Raw genomic sequence first — 23,051 nt, 5'->3', positions numbered from 1 at the left:
GCATTGGGCAATAAGTTAATTAAGTCTGTGTATATAGGTTATTATCCGAGCTGTAGTTCAAAAGAACATGTGAAAATTACAATGCATTCTATAAGAAATGTACCTGTGAAACGATGAGTGCCCTCTGCTGGTTTACACCGTCAAAAACCAATGAATTTGAAGTGGCAGCATGGTGTGAGAAGACAAACATATGTGGCCAAGTTGACCTAGTTCTTATCGGCTGAGCAGAACTAAAAGAACAGTATTGAACAAAGACTACAACTCACATTATTGGGTTTGGAGCAAAGCATATTCTTTTATTAAGTGTACAAAACAAGTGCAAAAATAGTGATTCATAAGAGCTACAAAGCAGGACTTGCCCTACAAAAATTACAGTCATTGAAAGTGGGTACAAATTGAAATGTGATAAATGAAGTGCTGTTCAAAGAGGATGAAAGGGATCAATGGTGCAGTCTTGCGCAGTAGAAAAAGATTGCAAAACGTGGACTTGGATTCACAGCATTTGATAAGTACTAAGTGCAAGCTAATGACACAAATGCCAAATTCACCAGCATTCTCCCTTTCAAACTATGCACAGTGCAAAGATTTTACAAGGAAGGACCTCTATAAATGACATTCATTCTAATACACTTAATCAGACAGATAACTTTGGCCCATATGCAATTACAACCAATATTTCCTAAGCCGCACACACTTGCACAGAAATGACAGCTGCCCATCAACTCACAACTAAACCACAGGAAACCGACAAATTAACAAGTCTGTCAAAGAGGCAGAGCTACTTTTAGCAGATCGGAAATGTGTTAAATATGATAAAGCTGATATACTGTAAAACCTGGGATGCATGCAATGAAAATACCTAGTATATCATTCACTCTTCAGAATATTGAATAACACTGACATTTATAGAAGAGGAAATCTAGAGTTTCAGACAAGAATTATGGAGGTGTGGGAGGGAGGCTGTACTACCTTGATCTAAAACTGCATCTAACAAGACCTTTTTCTCAGCAAATAGCAAGGTACTGCAACTCTGGCACTGATATGCGTGACAACATACTGAACAAGCTTGACCTAACTGGATTGAAGGCATCTTGGGTTGTGGTGCAAATCAACAGTAAAAAGGCACCCAGCTTGTGGATTTAGGGTGGCTATACCAGAAACCCTAAACACAGCACAAACACACAAACCTTCCACAGAGTAAACCTAAATCTTATTACACCAGTCATCCCAGGCCACACATCCCCATCTTTGCCATTTACAGTATGGTGCACTTTGGCTTCTTTTTCTTCTCAACCTCTTTTTTGGTCTGGTCAGGCTTCTTGGGCCCATAGACGCTGGAGAAGCAGGCTTGGACACAGATGGGCTCTCTGAGACTCAGCAGCCACCTGCCCTTGCCGTAATAGGCCAGGGAGCCCAGCTCCATCTCCTCCACCAGCTCCCCCTGCTGGCCTTCCTGCTGCAGGACCAGGATTTCAAGCAGATCCAGACCTGTTTGAACTGGGTCGACACCCTCTGCACAGCCCAGAGTGACGTGGGCGCGGCTACCCAGAGGCAGGGAGGCAGCTGCGGGGACAGCAGACTCTGCCTCCTTTTCAGCGTCGGCTGGCCACAGCACAAGCTGCTCCTCAGAGAGGGACACTCTGGCACCGACAGTGCGTGGCGTGACAAAGAGAGCACTCAGAGAAAGCTCGAATGCAGAACCATACAGTTCTTTAACAGCCTAGAGAGTGGAAAAAAGAAACTGTTATGAGTAAATATTACAAGATTTAAAATGAAAGACTAAAATTATTTAAGTGTTACCACAACATCAAAATGTCTGGGGAAAAGGTAATTGAACAATGCAAGTAATACATTCAATGCACACGCCCAAAGAACATGAGTGTACTGGTTTCATACTTGTTTCTCTGCGTACTCCTCGGCACCCTCTGCTTTGCCATAGTCACAGAATTTGGTAGTGCAATGAAGAGGTCCTTTGGCCTGGAAATACTGCTCCAGGTCCACTTCCTTCTCCGCTTCCCCAGTGACTGTAAAAACAAAGCAAGATCAGTTGCACCACAGTGACAGCAAAGAAATGAGATGTTTAGCCTGCTCAGAGTTGATAACATTAACACTGGTAAATTCACACATGCATCACATGAAATGGAAATTTAAATACACTCACAGTCATTCATGTGCTTCTTGAAAGGCTCCAATGTGTCCAATGTTTTCAGGAAGTCCATGGATGTGCACCTGACCTTCTCCTGGATGGTAGGAAGAAGAAACCAGCCAAAGAAAAGAGGGAGGCTCATTTCCTCGAGTGGACCTTTCATGGCTTTCATTTGGGCCTCCCCCAGTCCACGTTGGGTCCTCTTGGCAAGTTGTAACAGATCCCTCCTCCACTCAGTACGGGGCTCCAGGAACATAGCAACAAGATGGTGTTGCTCTGCAATCTCCCCCAGGCGGGCCAGCCGATCCTGGGTGTGGTTGGTGTCATCCACCACTACCAGCACAGAGGTAGCTGTTCCTGCACTGCAGTGGGCCACCACAGCCTCATCCAGAGCCTTGTATCCAGCTGCAGATGCTTCTGGATTCTCTGGTTTTACACCATGGTCATCAGCAGAGAAGACAGAGCAGAGGTCTTTGTAGGCATCAGCTATGGCACGTGCTAGGAGGGTTTTGCCGCTGCCTGGAAGGCCTTTGAGGACGATAAGGGTACGGGAGGTTTGCAGGACAACTTTGGTCTGTTCCTGTTCCAGAAGGGCAAAAGACAGAGAGCCAGGGGCAGGAACTTTATCCTCCTCCTCTGTATCCTTCTGCTCAGATTTATCTGCTTCACCCTCGGCTGCTGGCTCAACTGCCTTTTCAGCATCAGCCTCAACTGGTTTCTCTGGTTCAACTTCCTTCACATCCTCTGCAGGTTTTGTGTTTTCAATCTCAGCTGGTTTCTCCAATGTCACCTTCACAGCTTCTGTTGGCTCTTCTGCTGCCGCTTCTGTCACCAACTCGGTCTCTGCTGCTCTCTCCATTTCTACCTCTGCCGGTTTTTCTGCTTCCACCTCCTTTGTAGGTTCAGCTACCACATCTTTTTCTGCCACCACCTCTTTGACAACTTCTTCTGCCCGAGTATCCATTGCAGTCTGCAATTCTGCCTCAGTCTCCACTTGTTCTGGTGCTTTCTCTGCTTGGCTGGGTAGTTCTACATCTACTGGCTGCTGCAGCGTGACTGGTTCAGGTAATGTTTGCTCTGGTAGTTCAACTTCTGGGACTGATTCTACCAATTTCTCTGGCTCTGGTTCAGGGGCACTCTCTGCCAGAGGCTTGTGCAAAGGCAAAGGTTCTGGGGTGTTCTCTGGCACTGGCTGCTGTTCAAGCTGGATGTTTTCTGGTTCTGTGTTTAATGCTGTAACTGGGTCAGAGATCTTTTCTGGTGAGCCATCTGGTTCTGGTTGTTTTGCCACAGCACCGGGCAGTGTTTCCGTTTCCTCAGATTCCTGTCTTTTCTCAATTGACTTCTCTTGTTCAGACATTTCCTCGGGCAAGCTGTCTTTAGTCTCAATCTCTGGTGTTTCCTCAGACAGCTTAACAGATCCTGTCACAATTTCTGTCACCATCAATTCTTCTGTTTCTTTGACATTCATGAGTGACTGGTCTGCATCATGACCATTCACTGCCATTTGCTCAGTGTCTTCAACAGTGGCCAGTGGCTTCTCAGGCTCTGTGGATTCCTCTGGTGTCTCCAATTTTGACACAACCACTTTTTCCATTCCAGTCTCCTGTTGCTGTGGAGTCTCTGACGCAGCATCTAAAACCTCACTGCTCTTCTCAGTATCCATGTCTGGTTTAATTTCTGACTGTACAGGCCACCATGTACCTTAAATGTATTAAAAAGGAAGACAAAACGGTTTAAAACAGTACAATCATGATGGAAATCAAACAACGACTACATACATAAAAGACTTAAGCAACAGCCAACCTCATAGCACTTTGAGTAAATCTTATGTTGAGTGATACTATAGCCAATAGTAGAAGTATTGGGGGAGAGGGGTGAAATCAGTTTGCAGTGCTAAGAACACGGGATTTGAATTGTTAAAATAAAAAGATGTATATGATGTGAATACACTTTTTGGGGTATTTTTTATTTGCATGCTAACCTTTTAAGAGAAACAAATGGAGACAAATAGACAACCGATGACTAAATTAGCCATTCAAAAAATTGAAATTTGGCCACATATTCTTTAGTTAGGTTTGCAATCCATCAACATTAGCAAATCATCTTCCTTTGATATACTTGTTCAATTCAGAAACACTGCCTCTTAAATCTCAATATGTCAATTGTATAATGGACTCCGCCCTAAAGGACTGTGGTAGAAAATGACATGAAGGGAGGTTTGAACGATTCAGTGTCCAGCCGCTGGACGAAACGTTTGCCCTCCCACCACACAGATAGTATAGGACAGTGGTTCTCAACGTGGGGTCCGGGGACCACCAGGGGTCCTTGAAGGGGTTCCAGGGGGTCCCCAGGAAATTGATGAATTGTTTAACTTCACCATTATTTCATTTACAAGACGTTAATGCAATTAGAGAATGTAGAAGAATGACTGTTTTGATCATAGTTTCACTGTTATCCCTCTACCTACAGTACAGATAGTCTTGGAATTCTGGACAAAATCATATCCAACAATAAAAATATTCTCAGATTTGGGTCCAAGAGACAAAATCTCATCAAATGGGGGTCCGTGGCCCTAATGTGGACTAAATTAGAGGTCCTTGATATGAAAAAGGTTGAGAATCACTGGTATAGGATCACATCAGCGCCGAAGTTACTTTTCCTATAGAACTACTAATGCTTGACAACTTTGTCTGAGACAGTAACCCAAGGCTTCATTGAGTTAGTCATACAGCCATCCATTCTACATAGTACCAAAGTTCTGTACTACAAAGTAATCAAAGAGTATCTCAAAAGACGATAAACACGGTGGTAGGTCACCAACTTCAGTTATTGCATGTATAGGGGTTGAGAACTTTGAGATTTATGTGTCCCAATATTTATGCACTTCAGAAATTCACTGAAATTGGTGCATCAACTAACATAATTTTCAAAAAATATTTAACCGTGCAGGCAAAACATTTAATCAATAAAAATGGAATCAGTAATTGACAAATGTATTTTTTAAGGATACAACAATTACAGCAAATTTTACTTCACCATCCCAAATCTTTCACCACTGTCTGTATTTTTCGGCCTCGTGCCCTACTAAAAACAGAAGCTGAGATATAATTGGTCTGTCAGGATTGTGGTCAGACTACCTCAACAGGAAGTGCAATTCAATATCTATTTTTCCTAAGAAAGACACGAATGTGGGGGTGCAGGGTGCAGATCCTCTTTAAGCAGTAACTGGAGAGTCCCAATACACTAATATGGTTTAACAAGTGTTGGGTAAGGGCTAAGGGTGTAGTGAGAAGGGCGGACGCTTACCCATGCAATACACTACAGCAGCTGCTGTTAATCTGCATGTTCTACATTACAAGTGCCAAGTACAGTAACAGGGCCGTCTTTTAAAAATAAAATAATCCTTCCTTTAAGCCTTGAAAAGCGCGTGAGACATGCACAAAGATTATTGATGGCAGAAGGGCAGCGTCCTTCTACGAAAATGTTGTTATCACGTCCTGGTTTGAGAACATCACATGGCAGTGGCCCAACCTAATATACATGTTAATTTCCATTTTCGTCTGCCATATTTTGACCGCAATACAAAGACAATAGCTCTATGGTACAGACGCAGAAAAGCATGATCAACCTTGTATGACCAAATGAACTGCGCCAAACCTCGCCAGTATTGATAAAGACAAAGAATAGTAGAAACAGAGAATCACGTAGAAGTGTGAGCATTTCACTATTTAGAAGCCATGTGGCCTGCGTTTTACTAAAGGTCTTTAGATGTATTGATAATTGTCGGATATAACAGATCTGTCAGACTGCATTGTGTCATGGGACAGAACAGGAAGATCAGTCACAAACACAACTTTGACCCATATGGCAACAAAGACGAGCTTGCAAAACCAGTATTTTCCCAGCTTTAAAGATACACCTACCAAAAATCGAACAGGGGGCACGCAAGCCAATCATTAAATCGTGAAATACTCTCACTTTGGGTTTGATAAAATTTCACGCAATCGCGGATTTCCAAAATACAGGGTGGAAGCGCAGCGAGCGTAAATGGCGCAGTGGTGAGCATGGCATGGTCATCTTTTGTTGAGGCAAGTTTGCCCTAAACATGCAACACACCAAGTCACAGCCAGGAAAGAAAAACAAGAAGTGTATGAGGCCGCGACCAAGTCAGCTCAAAATACTGTTTTGGCCTGACAAAGGCGACTGAGTTTTGGTTACAATTTAACAACTGCACAATGTGGCCGGGCGGGGAGTGGCATGCACCTAGCACGCCAGACAAAACAGTAAGCTCGGCAGTCAATAAAACACACCAGCCACAGCGCCACGTCTAAACAAGTTGGATGCATCTCTGGCAAAAACAAGCAACTGCCTGTTACAGGAGCAAAGGGACGCTGAATAAAACTTCTTACAGTAAGTTCGCGTACAAATACTGAACGAGATATTCAGCTTGAAGGGCTTTTGTTTGAAAAAATGCCGGCTTACCAAATGTGCTGCAGTATAGCTGTCTGTGGTGCCGCTGACCACGCGTTTCTCCCTACAATGACAGGGCAATCCTTGGCATGGACGTGCACCCGCCTCACTCTTCAAGGAAAAAAAAAAGAAAAGACGGAAACTACTGGGAACGCGCAAGAGGGCGGGGCCACGGCCACGCCCCTGATGGAGGGGAAGGACGCGACCGGAAAGAGGGGGAAGGCAGAGACCAATGTCACAATGAAAACAAAAAATGGCTTTTTCACATTGGCAGCTAATTCTCCAACGCATATTTACCTATAAATGCCAAAAACATCATATCTTCTCCTGTTTCTATATAAAAATCTCATTACACTTCCTGGAAAATGGCATAATATGTACATAAAAAATCCAACCAATAATACCATCATAGATTTTTGAACAGAACAGAATATTTTTGAGCAGACAGGCAGACAGGCATGTAGAGAGAGAATTTAATCCAAGCAATCATCTGCACCAAGCCTCACCCCAAATCCAGGACCCTAAACCCAGACTGGGGTACCAACGGTTAACCCCCCAAATATACAATTGTAATGTTTTAGAAGTAAGAAAAAAATAAATAATTGGAGAACCAAGAACTTTAAACACAACAAAACTATACAGAACTTGGCCTCAGCATTAGGTCTACAGGACGCTTCAATGTGGCCGTGAAAGATCTCAGACAAGGCAAGGAGAGCTTTCTACAATTAGAAGAAATATTAAAATTGACATTCCATTTAAGATTGTCTTAAAAGGTCTACTTAGTACTAGAACTAATAATTCTCTGTTGCAATGAAATTTGGAGTCTACAAATCAGATGAAAATATAACTTGAGTCATTCACACACAAGAGTTCTGTAAGAGCATTCTGCATGTCTAAAGGTAACTGACAATGCATGCAGCACAGCTAATATTATGTCCTATTCAAAATGTAAAACAGAGCGACTAAAATTTACATCCGCTTTAAATAAAGAGACTGACATACCACCTGACATACCACCACAAGGCCCTAACCTGCCAAGAACAGAAGCCAGAGAAGAGTTCCCATCACCAGCCAGGTCCTAACACACTGTCCACCAAACCTGACATGTCTCTCAGAGCCTCAGGGCAGCAACATCAACACTGCCAGACCCGACCAATTTACATAGAATCAAAAACTACATCACACATTGCAATGAAACAGCCAGAACACAGAGTAAATTACGTATGCTATCTTGCTCTAAAAGGAGGCGACACATTCGAGGACTAGTGCCATGGGAACCATTACCGCCTATATTAACACAGCTACAATAAATCTATTGTATGAGACTCAGGGGGTGTTTCACAATGGCTGAATAATCCAGTAGCAGTTGTGTTGAGCAGTTATGAGTCTTTTGGCAATCCACACATGGAAGTCATGGTTGTTATTTCATTCTCAGCATATGAGCTGGTACATAAGCTGTAGCTGTAACTAATTTTTTCATACTTTTGATTAATATATTTCTACTTTTTACATTCTAGTGCTGTAATTTTCTGTTGTGCTGTTTAAATGCCCCCCATTTGCTCTATTCATATTCGTATTCTACTTTCTTTTGAGGTATCCTATTATTGTTTGCTGATGCAACAACCCAATTTCCCCTTGGCCATCATCAGTTTCATCTCATCTTATTTCCATGACATTATAAAAATTCTGTGGCAGCCATCACAGGTGTACTGTGGGAAAGTACCACCAAATAGCAGGAAGTGTCCTTGCTATCTAGTCTAATCCTGTGGTCTCTGATCTCATAGGTGAACTCTGTACTGGTATTTGTTTAAACCTTGCAGGCAGCAGTCACCTGCTTGTGAATCACAGCATGTATGCCTTGGTAACAATGATGTAATAGAGGCATGACAGGGAAGTTGCCATCAGCAAGTAAAGCTCTGATGGGGAACTGCAAGTTAACAATGGGGAAATGAGCTTCAAGGTTGACAGGTTGCAATGTGTAACAGTAACACTGTCTGTATTGTGTGGGAAGCGCCACATTGAGCGCCTCATTTGTAAATAATTCTGTTTCAGATTTAATTACGTGGGTTTGTGCTAAAAGCTAAACTCCATAAATGAATTTGGACTGTAATAAGAACACTGAAAATACTAGTTAATGTTCTCAAGAAATTGCGCTATTAAAATGAAAGAGCTTTGATTAAAAGTAAGCTTAAATGCACAATGATTATATAAAGATTGTTATCTTAGTGTCTCTACTTCCCCAGGTAATTTCTACAGGTGACAATGTCTGGCCCCAGTGACTTTTGACACTGGACACTATAGGAGGGAATGCAGGATGCCTGTAGGTCAGGATTGCAACTTTTACATCCTAACACATTCCCCATGGAAAATGTTATGACGAGCATAACATTTTGCCTCTTCAGAGAACAGTGCATTTGAACATGATTTGAACATGATTCAGTGCTGTCTTGTAACATCTACTGTGCTGCCAAGCTCACAAGCTCAATTTAATCCAACTATGCACATTTGCACACCCCGCATACATGCTGTAAATTCAGATCTATAAACTGCTGACACCTGTTAACCTGTAAATCTGTCAATAGGCAACATAGCAAGAATCCTTTCAAGCCAATGAGAGTTCTGTATTGGCATAACAACAAAACTGTATCTGTATCCATAACGTTCTTTTTATTGTAATTATTTTGTATTATCTTCAATATGTTCTGCTTCCTCTATTCTTATCTATATCCTATTCTTTGCTGCCCCACCAACCTAAATTACTCAAAGGGAGTTTTGAAGCTTCATCTTCAGTTTTATCTTATCTGATCAGAACCTCCATCATGGTCCAATGTCTGATTTATATTTGGGTTTCATTTGTATTTAAACCTTCCACTAGTGACTACAAAAAGCATGCCTATGTGTATTTCAGACCTTTGATTAGACTACTAGGCAGATATTGGGTCTCATTTATCATCCAGTATCATAACAAATTTGAATCTTACACTGATGCTCGATATCAGACTGCTTTTTCATAATTTCTGAGTATATAACCCTTGTATAATGGTTCAACATACTTTAAAACCTATTTCATATCCTCTCACTGGAGAGCACTGATGTGCTTTTGAGCAGTTCACACATTTCTGCAGGTTCAAAAACTCACAAACAACTCAGTAGTCTATCACATGTATGGTTTTATTAGTCTCTTTTTTATCTCTCAAGTTTCATTTGGTGATCTTTGTCCTCTGAAGCACCACCGGTCTTGATCTGAGAGCCTTACTGTGCTGAATCTTGCCTTGCCACATGGAGAGCCTGAAAGAGGACAGAATGATAAATTGTCAATGAGCAATAATTTCATGAAATAGAACTGATAAGACGCCCAAGGAGAACAGATGATAGCAGACGGGAAACCTTCTGAATGGCATCCATGGCAGAGTCGTCCTGAAGCACCTTGGCTCGGTCCAAGGCTCTCTCAAAGTGGGAGACAGAGGAATTGAAGTTCCCAAGTTTCACTGAGATGACAGAGTAGGGTATTGGCTGTCAGAAAAATGTGACTGTTGTGTCCTGGGATTTCAGCATAACTGAAGTAGCTTGAAAGTTTACAAAGTTAAATACCAAGCAGATATGCTGGCATGTTGCTCCAACCTTTTTCATTCATCTATTATACTTCAAATATTAAGTCAGAAAGAAGTAAATAAAACATCGAAAACAGCAAGAATTACATTCTGACTGTGCCACCAAAACACTGGCATTCAGCTGCCATTTCTCATCTGCAATTTCATCAGCTGCAGCAAGCGAGCGGCAGCCGTAGTCTCGGGCTTCTGTGTGACGCCTCAGCTCCAGGTAACAGCGACCAATCTCATGGAACAACCAGGTCTTCTCCAAACCACTACGGACCAAGGGAATCTTCTCTTCCCAGCTGAATTCAAAGAAAAAGAGAGGAAAGAAAATGGAGCAAATGCAATGTTAGCGTTAAACTCACATCTGCTTTTCAAAAGATGGCCCTATCATACATTACACAAATGCAACATTTGTTTCGTTCTTGACTTACACTTCAATAGCCTGTGTGAACTTCCCAATTCGGGCATAGACTCGGCCAATGTTGTCCAGAGCCCGGGACTTTGCATCTGAGAGTTTGCTGTTAATCAGAAAGAGAAGTTTGAGTATTAGAAGAACCTATCTGAGTTGAAAGAAATATAGGTTTGAACGCTAGAACGCTAGAACACTACTCACCACTGTGTAGCCAACTCCAGGTCTTTTTGATGATGGTCTAGTGCTTTGTCCATATCGCCCAGGTCAATCAGGGCATTCCCAATGCAACTGTGCAGGCTGCCCATCACCTCTTTCTTATTAGGCACCACTTTCTCTGACCATCCCTGCACTGTCTTCATGACATGTCGGGCGTTCTTGAGACTACCCTCTGCGTTTCCAGAAGTCAAAGCTAAGAAGAGGAACATAAGCATTAGTCAGGCTGAAAAAAGAAAAAGAACTAAGCAAAAAGTTCAACCTGAAGCCTGTCTCACCTGCATCAATGTCCTCTAGGCTCTCCAGCACAAACCGAGCGGGGTCAGACGGTGGACTCTGACGGGATTTGTTCCATTTTTGTTGCATGAGCTTACGGTCCCTTTCCCGCGCGTAGATGGGCCTCTGCTGGTGCCAGAACTCGGTGCGAGTGTCAAGGTACGTGATGCAGTTCAGAATGAGATCCTGCAGTCTCTCCCCACCCCGCATCTTACCTTTTACCAAGTCTGCAGACCATCGATGTGACAGTTTAGAATACAATGTTTGCAGTCTATCATAAGTGAAATACAGTATGTGGTGCTAAAAAATAACTGGAATTGAACCGCAAGGACTGGAGGAGAAAGTAATTGTTAACATTTGGAGCTGCAGTGTACTGATTCTGACAGTCAGTGAAAGACAGATAAACAAAACATTTCAGTGAAGGACACCAGAGAGAAAACAAAGCTAAGAATAGAATAAGAACAGAGTAAAAAAGCAGAGGCTGAGTGAAACAACACACTACCTTCATCTTTCAGTAACTTTTCCAGATATTCCTTGTCAGTGTAAAGCTCTCCCAGCAGTTGTTTGGTTGTCCTCTCACTCTTAGTGATCTTCTGGTTCTGCTGTTTCTGCTCTCTCCTCACAGTGTGAATGATACTAACTGGCAGCCCCTTCTTTACCTGTCAATCATTCATAAACAGAATACTGTACATCACAGTACATACAGTATACAGAAATCATACAGTATACCGAATAGTGTAATGGTCTATGGTAACCCTGCTCCAGGGGAAGTGCTTGTATTTATCCTTTCCAATGCAGCTACACCTCCAGGCTTTCCTGGTAAAATAAGGGTTAATGGAGAATGCAACAAAGGCTTACCTCCTCACCCTTGCGGAAGAATGACAGGTCTCCTTTATTCACCAGTTTTACAGAGGAAGGGCCTAAGATTGTGGAGAAAAACAAATTATTTAGAAAAGGTGAGGAGGACCTATGCTGTGACTACAATATACAGTATGCTGCAAAATGTCATTGACTTACTGCCCACAGAGTTTTCTATAGCCTCCTGTGCTTTCTGGATACCCAGCCTGAACTCCTGAAGCTCTGGACGCAGCTTATGTCCCCTGTGGTAAAACACCAGCGCAAATTCAAAGTCTCCCATGGTGTACAACGCCTCTGCCTTCTGGAACAACCCCTGGAAAATGAAAGATGAAGGAAAGTTACAAATCATTGCTTATTAAGTGCAGGTTTTCCTGTTAAGAAATGCTCCTCTTTAATTACAAGGTGTGCTGATTTGAGATGTGGTAATTTTGTATAAAGTAGTCTAACAGTAATTTACTAGGCCTAGGCCTATGATTTGTTTTCACCTTCAAAGCACCAACAAAAACTATTTGTGTCCTGCAAAGTCAAAGCTGCATTTCACCTTGAAAAATTCCTTGTCCTCTTTGAGGGAGGCCTCTGCATCTTTTAAAGCATTTTCAGAATCCCCCATCTTCAAATAACATTTGGATCGAGCAACGAGGCAGTTCTTGTCATCTGGTTGAAGAGTCAGCGCCTAAACAAAGACCAACAGCAAGTCATTCCTACATGCTGTTCAAAGCTGCAGTGGCAACATAGGTTAACATATAATCACAAAAATTACACAGTATCTCTTTTACTATCTAGTCAAGAAAGAAACAGTCCACAGTGCCTGTCTTTTCCTGTTGTTAACATCATAAGATGATGTGCATCAGTTGTGCATGGTTAAGATGTGGCACTTGCCATACCTAAGACGAAGTGAGTTCAAATTTGATCACTGTCATGGAGAGATTGAGCAAAAAATGACATAAATCTACTTGGAAGACATATTTGACAGGGCATTCAGGACCAGTGTTTCCTCTGTGAGTCTATGCAAGACAGTTTGGCGACCAACTTTAATAATATCTCACACTGATCAGTGAATATCTTGTCAGGCATCAGTTATTGCTCCAGTTGTCCCCATAAATTTAGTGGAAAGATATTGTTGGGGGCAAATATTCTTAGATGCGGTAACTTTAACATAAATCACGAAGAGGGTTTTTATCACAATTTGTAATGTTCAGGATGAGCTCGATGACATAGCAACGGTAAAAGTTTAATTTGCAACCTGCAACTAATTGCACAAAAGTTTAATTGTGTCATTGTGTAGCGTTCAGTGACAGACAACGCTGCATGACATTGGTAATAATCATAAGCAGTAACGTTATCCCATTAGTAGTTTCTCAGAGTTTGAATTAAGGATAACTAACTAACGTAACGTTAGTTGCTAGCTAAATGAGAGAAAAACTTTGTTCTTTGCCTGCCTAACGTTAGCCCTGGCTATAGCTTTTTAACTTACCGTTGAGTAGCTCTCTACTGCCTTCGGATACTCCCCTTTATGGTACAACTGCTCTCCCTCGGCCATGTAAGTAGGGAATGTGCTCTTGGGTCTTTGGCCTCCTTGGTCTCCATCTACGTCTGACATTTTTTGGCCAAACTCCGTCTTCAATGTAACGTTAAAATAAAGCTAACGTTAAACCTCAAGAGGTATACCTCAACCGGTATCCTAGCAACCACACAAACAACTGTTCTATCCGGATTGGAGGAAATAGCGCCCTCGTGCGCAAGACCTCCATTATTGCACTTCACAGGATAAACATCCACAAGTGTGGGAGCTTACAGTTACACACAGCAGTCATTTCACGATGGTATTAAGTGTTCAGTGTGACAGCATTTTTGTTAAACAATTCTAGTATAGTTGACAAACAAAAGAGTGCAAATACTTTAGGGGAAACCCAGAGGAGGCCAACTTTATTTACACGGCTGGTAACTTTCCATGGTTAAGAGAGGACTGTTGTTTCACCTTGAGAGCAAAATGTATCGGAGCAAAGATGAGGACGCTTTCCTTTTTTTTATTAAGTGCACCAAGTGAACACCACACTCCAAACTCGTTATTTAGAAGTAATTTAACAGGCTTTCATCATCATATAGTGCCAGAATAACCGAAGGCCTTCCAAAACCCCAAAAGAGAGGCAGAGACTTTCTCAGACAATTAAAAAAAATCAGTCAGCATTCTTCTACATTACTGTACTTAAAATACAATTACAGATATATGCCTATCTGTAGTATTGTAAATCTGACAGTTTGCATCACAGTCAAGGAACACATCCAGCATATTCTATGTCTGCGCAATATTTTATGCGGAACAAGCAAAACTTAACTCTTTTCCTGAGTTTGTGCCAGAGGGATGCTCATCATTGGTGCCCTTTTAAATCTTTTATATAACAGAAGAGCATCCTCATCTTATACTGACGGGTCTATCAGACAGCAAATTTACAATAAATATACATATCAAAATAAAAAAAAAACAAAAAACTGAAAAATCGTCAACTATCATCACAAATCAACACTTTACATTCCAGTAAAATGTACAATGCAGCAATCGGTGAATGGCAACATCAAACATAAAACCTGTGGTGAGGAAGGTAACAACAAGAGGGTGACGGTGCTGGCGTGACGAGCCAGCGTAGCTATCTCCACTGCCTTCTTCATACTGTGCTTCAGCTGTACTGTATACAAGTCTAGGCTCCAGCTGTTGTGAAAGAAAAAAAAAAAAAAAGCTCAACTTTAACTGCTCCTGTTGGCTTATGACAAGGAGGCAGTTTTAAGTGCGAATTCGGGGCGGCCAACTGTCTTTGCCTGACTTATAAAGGGGGAGGTGTTGCTCTGCCCACACAGAATTCACCTCGCTAGGACTTCCTTTAGAAATCATTGAGCAAGTTATTAACTTTCATGCAGAGAATACCCCCTCGGCAGTAAGTTGAGGCGAGCTGGGTAATAGCTTGCTCAATGCTCAGTTGTATCTCAAGAGTTTCCCCAGGGTGTCACTTCCCGCATTGGATCCCTAAAAGCTCTGACACGACAGCTGCACAAGCTCTCCTATCTCAAAAATCCCAGGATTTTTGGGCCAGGGTTGCTAGCCATTACTGACTTTCAAGTTTGTTTCATTCTGAGAGAAGAAAACCAAATTCAAAACCAGTAACAACATCAACTCGGTTTGAGCCTTCTCGGTATCCTTGCTATACGAGCGTTTTTCATTTGCTGCATGTTGTCATTGGGTAGCATTCATTCAGTCAATGGCATAGACAAGAGTCTGACTTGCAAACAGTCAGATATGTTAAATAAGGATGGTGGTTCGGGGGGCTTGACATTGTTGAAGAGTCCTGATGTAGCAACTGTTTAACCAAACTGGAAGAAGAAATTTCCTGGTCCGGATGCTGAAACAAACAAGAAACAAGTAAATAAGTGAAATACATTTACTGCATTCTGAAAATCTGAATATTGTTGAAAATGTTTGGAAGTAGAAAAAGCACTGTTTCCTCACAGCTTTTTGTGTACATACATGAATTACCTTCGAAACTAAAACCTCCTGGGCCTCCGAAGAATGCCTTGAAAATGTTGTTGGCATCAAAGTCTGGTGGAGACACAAAACAATTAAGAATAACATCAAACCAAAGAAATTTCCAGTCAGGTACTATTTTCTCACCATAAAATTGACATGTTCTCCTCTCTCTAGGTAAGCTGTACTGAACCTTGAACCTGTTCACCCTCCAAGCCCTCCCACCCCACGCCGTGCCCAGCTGCTGACCTCCCATGTTCATGCTGTCGTCCTCCAGATCCTGACCGCTGTCATAGCGAGACTTCTTCTTTGGGTCCGAGAGCACAGTGAACGCCTCGCCCACCTCCTTAAACTTCTTCTCCTCTTCCTTCTGCACCTCAGCGCTGGCTCCGCTATGACGGTCTGAAGGGAAACGAAGAAAAAAAATGAGTCATTCGGACTGAAGGACAACAGCATACTGTGTTATCTTTGTGTGTGTTATACAACAAGGCATCTACTGTGTCATCAACAATAGTTATTCCATGGTTAGAGGGAGATTGTCTGTTTCGGTCAGGCACCTGGATGATGCATAAGGGCCCGTTTGCGGTACGCCTTCTTGATCTCGTCCTCCGTGGCGTTCTTGTCCACCCCGAGCACCTTGTAGTAATCTTTCCGCTTGCTTTTCTTCAGCTCCAGCTGGGCGTTCTTCAGGAGGTGCTTGTGCTCTAGGGAACGGAGAAAACAGACAGACAGACTGGGGTAGCAAGCAGTAAGAGGAGCAATATCTTTAACCTGGCAGCAGGCAGCAAAACACTGTATTTGAGACCCTCACACAGTGATACCTGATATGTTATGTAATGTGGCATTATGTAATAATAGTGATGAGACACCAGTGTGTGTGACGTTACAGTACTGAGAAGCAGAGTGAGAGGAAAAGGCTGCGGTGAAGTGAGTGGCAGCTCAGCCACACTAGAAGAGTCTGATACTCACCTTTTGTCTTCTCTGTCTGGTAAACCTTCTCATAGTCCCGAACCGCCTCTTCATACTGCTCTGTGTCCATGTAGCTGCAGCACAGGATGCACACATGCAAGACTGTCAGCTTCTTTGCCCAATTTGAACAATGAAATGGAAGTACAAATAATGACAGTGATACTGTCTTCTCTCTCTCTGTGTTTGAAAACCAGATAAAATATAACCATCGCCCCCCATGCAAAGTTAGAATTCTTCGACATACCATTGTGCTCTCCGTAAATAGGCCTTGATATAGGTCTCGTCCAGTTTAATTGCCTTCGTGCAGTCTTCAATGGCCTGTTCTAGTTTTTTCAGCTGTCAAAGGAAAAAAAAAAAAGAGTGACCGCATAAGGAGGAGACAGACAGGGAGAGATGCTGGCCTAGTTCTGTTGGTCAGACAGAGGAAGTCATGTGCAACATGGCAATGACATCACTACTAAAAACACACACTGTAAGCGGGGCAGAGGCTGCTCAATGCACAAGGTCTGTGCTTGTGCTACTCTATGAATTGGAATATATTGTGTGTGTGTCTATGCGTCATAGGCAAGACAGCTGCCTCATGCTAGAGGCCAGATTTTCACCCGGGACAAGCACTCTGGCCTACATTGTGTCAAATCAGTCTGAAATTGTTCCAGAGTGTGTGGAACTTCCTGAAGGATTTATAGTCTGAAACAGAGGATGCCAAGGTTCGTTTTCCATCTAAGTTGCTTTGAAAATCAAATGTGCCTGCCTTGACAACAACCCCAGTCCAAAACAACTTGTCAGGTGCAACCACACCTCAAAACAAAGACAACTGCTGTCTCTCCTGTGCTTGCTGCTCACCTTAGATCCAACGGTGCCCCTATTACAGTACAGCTTGGCATTAGTCTTGATGTTGTTGGGGTCTATTGTCAGAGCCTCGGAGTACAGCTCATAGGCTGCCTCATAGTTTCCCTCCTTGAAGGCCTTGTTCCCCTCCTCCTTCTTGGCTTTGAGTGCTTTGGCATTCTGGGAAGACAAGACATGGGACACAGCCTTACAAACTAGTCTGAACGATCTTAGCGGCAAGGCAACTCAGACACAAAATGGGTCAGAGAAACCCACGTTGTGATATTTTCAGAGGCCATTTTTTCTATATTGTAAGAGCTCCTTTCAGAGGTAAAAGCTACCTTTTAGACTTCAGACTAATGGTTGTGCTCAAAGCAAGCTGTCCACAAATAAAACTATAAACACCGTTGTATGGATTTGATAAACTCTCAGTTATGCAATGAATAACTCACTCTGCATGCGAGCCGAGCCTTTTCATGGTCAGGAGCCATACGCAGGGCCTGGACAAAGAACTGGACAGCCTTGTCAATGCAGTCCTCATAGTACAGACAGAGACCACGCACATACAGCGCATCCCCATTAGTAGAGTCCATTCGCAGAATATCACTAAAAAGGAACAAATGAAGTCAGTGCTAAAAGAAAACATAACAAATAAAAAGCATAAATTAAAAATCGTAGAAAGAAAAAGGACTGTTTCATCGTGCTTAAGAATGCTATTTAAGTTACCTCTTACCCTCAGGAAAAAGACTAAGACGCGTGACTTCGAGAAATCACACTAAACCTGTGTCAATAAATAATTTAATATTCAAGTATTTTTCAACTCTGCCCTGTTACCTGGCTACAGTCTGAGCCTCAGGATAGCGTCCCAGCAGGGCTAAGCACTCTGCCTTCAGTATCTTGAACCGGTGACAGGCTGAGGCCGACTCCAAGGCACGGTCCATGCAGAAGACGACCTAGAGACACCAACAGCACACCTGCCGTCTCTGCTGCTAGACATGACTGTGATTGCTGGCATTCCACACAAAAGACGTTAATTAGATAAGAATGTAACCGATGAAAAGCTTACCATCCTGAAGTCACGCTTGTCAAATCCAATCTCAGCCATCTTCTCATACTCTAGGATGGATTCTGCATTCTTCAGCTGAGAAAGGAATTTGTGGTATTCAGTGAGGATTCAAAAGACCTGTAGTAGTTGTATTGACTTCACTGCTTAACAGCTGCCACAGGCCACTCTTCTGTGCCATGCTTAGGGCTAGTCAAATCAGAGCAATTCAAACAGCAGTACTTCCTCTGAATAACTTGAAACTTGCCTCCTGGTCTGATCATTGGGAATTAACAGTAACTCTAGATAATCTCCTGCTAAACCGCTCAGTATCAGACTTTTGTACTCTATTTGCACTAGCTTGGCCAGAGCTGATTTGATAGTGGATAATCATGTGGAAGTTGTCAGATCACGCTCTCTCCGACTGAGGCCAGCTCACCTCCTGCTGGGCCTGGCTGTTTTCGGACTCCAGCTCCAGAACCCTCTGGAAACAACGGCTGGCTGCCATTGAATTGCCAAGGGATAGGTGGCACTTCCCCTCTCGTAGATGGCCCTGTGGGCAAAAGACTAACAGTTCACATACTGGAGTGAAAACATCCCCTTATTTGTCCGCCAAAAATCTATCTGGGATGTTCATTCCTGTTAATTCAGTTGGGTATTTTGTGCATAAAAACAAACTCAAAACAATGACTAACCCTGATTGCTTCCCGTCTTAAAGTGCTGCCTCAGCTTGTTTCCCACAACCTACCTTCATGAAAGTGTCGTCTAATCGCACCGCCTGCTGGGAATCCTCCAAAGCCTCTCTGTACCGACACAACATCATTAGAGTTGCCGCCCGGTTTCCGTAGTAACTCGCATTCTTCGGACACACGTCTGTGGAAAAATCGACAACTTATCGATACCTACTCACAGTGGAACAGAATCCAAATTTTGTTTCCCGTCCAATGTGGTAGGCTAATCAACATCACCCACTTAACTAACAAAACGAAGAACAATCAAAATATTGATTAAATAATTACCTATGGCCTTGGTATAGTAATTGTATGCTTCAGAGTAATCCTTCTTGATATAATATGCATTGCCTTGTTCTTTGAAGCCCTCTGCTTCCCTGGATAAAAGGGAATGGAAACAAAGAAAATGCTTTAATGCAAATTCAGTTGACAAGAGTCTGAGATGAAGGGAGTTGTTATATCACTGTGCCATTATGAGGACAAAAGGAGACTGAGGCTGTACGGGTCAGGTCACTCTGGGTCTGTTTTACAAACAGTGAAACACCTTGTCTTTTTACCCAAAGAAGCATGCACACTGCAAGGGTGTTAAGTCTGTGCTTCACATTCATAATTATGTAAGTAATATCAAGTTACCTTCCAGAGTGCATGTCTAAGAGAGTGAATGGCAGTGTGCATGGAGGGGGCTCTTACGCAGAACCTGACTGGCCAACATAAGCTAAACATAGCAAGAGCCAAACCAGCAGTGCAGAAGTGTCTACTCCAGTCCAACACGTGGATATTTTATGACAGTTGAAGCAGAGAGGGAGAGGAGAGCCAGGAACATATGACACCATGGTGTGGGCAGTGGGCAACTGCCACTGCTTTTTTTGGAAGCCTTTCATGTTTTACATCACGACCAAACGGTCTGAGTGAATGGTGTCATTAGCCAGCCTGTTAGTATCTAGCTAGATATATCACAGTAAAACAGAAACAAAACAGTAAAAGCAGTCCACTCCATCCGATCAACTATTATTATCACACTCGGTAGCTAACGGTAGGTTGCTACAGCCATAACAATGTGATGACTCCAGCCTGGCAATGCAGGACAGGAGCTGAGTGGAGGACGACCAAGCTAACGTTAGCTAGCTAAATATAGCTAACAAGAAAAATAACATGGCTATGACATTTGAGTACATTGACAGCAAGCGATTTAGTTGTCATTTGTACTTCTACCTTTAACGACAGAGCCTTTATTTTTCATACCTCTCCAATTCTTCGTCACTGAGTATTTCCATGTCAGGGTCCATGTTCACATCATCACAGTCCACCGTCGCCATTTTGCCGATACCGAGGAGGGGCGTGACCAAAGTTGTCAGGACTGCAGGCCCCGCCCCCTTGGAACACTGCAGTCGTTACGTAAAACTGTAAACAGGAAGTAGTTCGTCAGGTGAGAAGGTAAATGTTTAGCTGGCAAGTAAAACCATTATCAAATAGAGATAAAGTACCCATCAATAGCTAATGTTGGAGTTTGTATTTTTAAGACATGAGTTTTGAGTCAACTTACAAAACTATTCAATTTCAAATAACGTTTGCGAGTTGATATTTGATATCGTGACTCTCCGAAGGCTAATGCTAAGCTAATGCTTAACTTGTGTAGCTCAACACTACTTACCACTTGTCAGATTTGATCAGCAAGCTAACGATTAGTAGTAGAGAATACGTGTGTAACATTATGTAATTTTGCAACGTATCTTACTTACAGTGTGTACAATTCTACATCGTTCATTGACTTTTCTCTAAAGGCTTCCATCTGTGTGCCATCCCTGATTAGCAGATTCCTTGACCTGAGAGTGAGAAGTCATCATGGGCAAAAGCTGTAAAGTGGTGGTGTGTGGCCTGGCTGCAGTTGGCAAAACTGCTGTCTTGGAGCAACTACTGTATGCCAATCATGTTGCAGGTAGGTCATTCACACATTTCATGCATCACATTTTATAGTCATAGCTTACACGGTTGTTCTTGTTTAGAGGTCAGTGCGTCCAGGGGCCGCATTCAAACCTGACGTGCTTTGATCACAATCATAGTTGGTTGCAAACGCCGTTGTTGTTGCAGGTTGGGCATTTGATAGTCACAGTTTACACAGTGGCTCTCGCTGAGAGAGTGGTATGTTCAAGCAAAAACATCTCTATGTACTATGTATTTGGTTGCAAATGGGAATAACAACATAAGAATAAATATTCAAGTTACAGTCTAGGTGATTACAACACATAATCAACTTGCTCCAAAAGGTGGAAGCCAGAGAACTAAGACTCTCATCTGTGATGTTCTATAGATTTATATGCTCAAGTTGTTCCACTGATAGTCCATCATATCAATGGTGTCACCATATGTAGTATGACACAGTCCATTGACAGGTGACAAAGTCTCTGCGCTGAAAATTTGCAGTTTTACTCCATCAAAGCCTCAGACATTTACCATGTTTTTATTTTCTTCAGGTAATTATTCTAACTTTGTTTTCATCAGACCAAATTTCCCATCTAGTGCCATGAGAGTGATGAGACCATTGATTTTGGCAGGAAAACCTCTGACCATCTGTTGTATTCCACTGGGAATAAGGTCACCTGTGACAGACAGTGTGCAGAGATGTGGAAATGTGGCATTTGAAATGTTCAGTATAGCAATAGACCTGTCACGGGACAACTTGGGAATTTTGTGCTGAATAAATAATAGAAATCTTTGTCCATAGACAAAGACATAACAGCAACTGGCTTGACAAATTTCCTTAAACCTTCAAAGTGAGCATGGTGAGTGCTTCTGATGGTTTAACACTTCACTAAGTCATATTTCTGTATGGAGAGCCACCTCACCTGGTTATGGACTATGTACTCACATTTTAGTGACACCAGCCATATGATTGTCTTAGATAATTCAAGCTTTTCCATGCAGCTTAGCTCTGTTTATAGTAGAACTAACAGTACGTCTGAACTTATCCCCATAAATCACTCTGGCTGCTTTCAGTCACATTTTAGATTTTTAGTAATCCATCCTTTATGGAGTTGTGCATCAGCAGGATGTCACAGATTAAGGGATGAACAAACTCTCAGGTAAAGTAGTAGTAGTCTTCAGTACTAGTAGATTAAACAGAACTGTCCAATGTCATATGAGTAGGATATTTAAATTGCAGAATTGAATGTTAACACATTAAGGACTTACACTTACACTTATGTATATATACAGTACAAGTATATACGCAAGTAAATGACTATGCATATGGAGACATTGTTGAGTGCAGTGTTAGTTGTCAAACATGCAGTAAAATGCTTTATTTTTGGTTAATAACCTTGTAAAATTCTCAAAAATGCACAAACTTTGGTTTATAAAAAGATGCTGCAATGGAATATTGAGGAACTACACACAGAGCACAGCACATCTGAAAGCTGTGAAAGTGCTCATGTACTATATAATGAAATACAAAAAATGCATTTCATATTAATCGTTCCAAGTCAGTGATTTGATGACACAAACAATCCTCCTAATACCTGTATAGTATATCACAGTATATGCAACAGTCCTATACCTAGCTTTATTTGTCCACTGTTAGGTTCTGAGCCCATGGAGACGTTGGAGGACATCTACATCGGCTCCATAGAAACGGACCGTGGCACGCGAGAGCAGGTGCGCTTCTACGACACTCGGGGCCTCCGGGACGGAATGGAGTTTCCTCGACATTACTACTCTTTTGCTGATGGCTTCGTACTTGTCTACAGCATCGACAGTAAAGAGTCCTTCAAGCGAATGGAGGCACTGAAGAAGGACATTGACCGTCACAGAGATAAGAAAGAGGTGAGGACCGAACATGTCTGTATGTTTTGTAAGGTGAATCAGGGGCTCATGGAGGGGGTGTTAGACCAAACTAGAGGGACCCCGAAATGTCCAGAGAAATTGCTAGTCTCTGTATTAGCGATTTTAGGATCCTTATGAATCTCCAACATTACTGCATTTGAAACATGCACTCAT

The 23,051-nt window shown here is 42.4% G+C and overlaps 4 protein-coding genes across 7 annotated transcripts in view; 1 reads left to right on the top strand and 3 right to left on the bottom strand.

The window, feature by feature from the left end:
- Positions 1–276: 276 nt before the first annotated feature.
- cnp (2'',3''-cyclic nucleotide 3'' phosphodiesterase) lies at positions 277–6,731 on the bottom strand. The gene is made up of 4 exons (XM_078284738.1): positions 6,632–6,731; positions 2,162–3,850; positions 1,897–2,024; positions 277–1,720 (listed from the first exon to the last, which is right to left on the bottom strand). Exons 2-4 carry the CDS (start codon positions 3,810–3,812, stop codon positions 1,256–1,258), a joined length of 2,244 nt encoding a protein of 747 aa, XP_078140864.1. The 5' UTR covers positions 3,813–3,850; positions 6,632–6,731; the 3' UTR covers positions 277–1,255.
- Positions 6,732–9,804: 3,073 nt separating this feature from the next.
- odad4 (outer dynein arm docking complex subunit 4) lies at positions 9,805–13,574 on the bottom strand. The gene is made up of 11 exons (XM_078284739.1): positions 13,449–13,574; positions 12,516–12,647; positions 12,134–12,287; positions 11,975–12,036; positions 11,619–11,775; positions 11,119–11,343; positions 10,829–11,036; positions 10,647–10,733; positions 10,318–10,514; positions 10,007–10,107; positions 9,805–9,907 (listed from the first exon to the last, which is right to left on the bottom strand). Exons 1-11 carry the CDS (start codon positions 13,572–13,574, stop codon positions 9,872–9,874), a joined length of 1,485 nt encoding a protein of 494 aa, XP_078140865.1. The 3' UTR covers positions 9,805–9,871.
- A 298-nt stretch (positions 13,575–13,872) lies between these two features.
- On the bottom strand, positions 13,873–20,398 carry dnajc7 (DnaJ (Hsp40) homolog, subfamily C, member 7). 2 transcript variants are annotated; one of them, XM_071909827.2, is made up of 14 exons: positions 20,301–20,398; positions 19,347–19,435; positions 19,076–19,200; positions 18,767–18,880; positions 18,352–18,426; positions 18,120–18,238; positions 17,738–17,891; positions 17,301–17,465; positions 16,702–16,793; positions 16,458–16,531; positions 16,046–16,192; positions 15,738–15,890; positions 15,501–15,563; positions 13,873–15,366 (listed from the first exon to the last, which is right to left on the bottom strand). In XM_071909827.2, exons 1-14 carry the CDS (start codon positions 20,372–20,374, stop codon positions 15,329–15,331), a joined length of 1,482 nt encoding a protein of 493 aa, XP_071765928.1. In that variant the 5' UTR covers positions 20,375–20,398; the 3' UTR covers positions 13,873–15,328. The 2 variants fall into 2 exon arrangements, with proteins under 2 accessions (XP_071765928.1, XP_071765927.1); XM_071909826.2 differs by having other exon boundaries at positions 15,492–15,563; positions 20,301–20,374.
- Positions 20,399–20,453: 55 nt separating this feature from the next.
- The window catches only part of nkiras2 (NFKB inhibitor interacting Ras-like 2), a 415,504-nt gene continuing 412,906 nt past the window's right edge, over positions 20,454–23,051 (top strand). For 2 of the 3 annotated variants that reach the window (XM_078284426.1, XM_071909829.2), the window contains exons 1-3: positions 20,454–20,492; positions 20,840–20,994; positions 22,636–22,877. In XM_078284426.1, the coding sequence (XP_078140552.1) occupies positions 20,901–20,994; positions 22,636–22,877 (336 nt within the window). In that variant the 5' untranslated portion in view covers positions 20,454–20,492; positions 20,840–20,900. The remainder of the gene's footprint in view (positions 20,493–20,839; positions 20,995–22,635; positions 22,878–23,051) is intronic. The other variant, XM_071909830.2, reaches the window with a different exon arrangement.

The sequence above is a fragment of the Centroberyx gerrardi genome, chromosome 7, assembly GCF_048128805.1.
Source record: "Centroberyx gerrardi isolate f3 chromosome 7, fCenGer3.hap1.cur.20231027, whole genome shotgun sequence".
NCBI classification, from domain to species: domain Eukaryota; kingdom Metazoa; phylum Chordata; class Actinopteri; order Beryciformes; family Berycidae; genus Centroberyx; species Centroberyx gerrardi.
The sequence above is the reverse complement of the archived record's forward strand: the minus strand, read 5'-3'. Positions and strand labels throughout refer to the sequence as shown.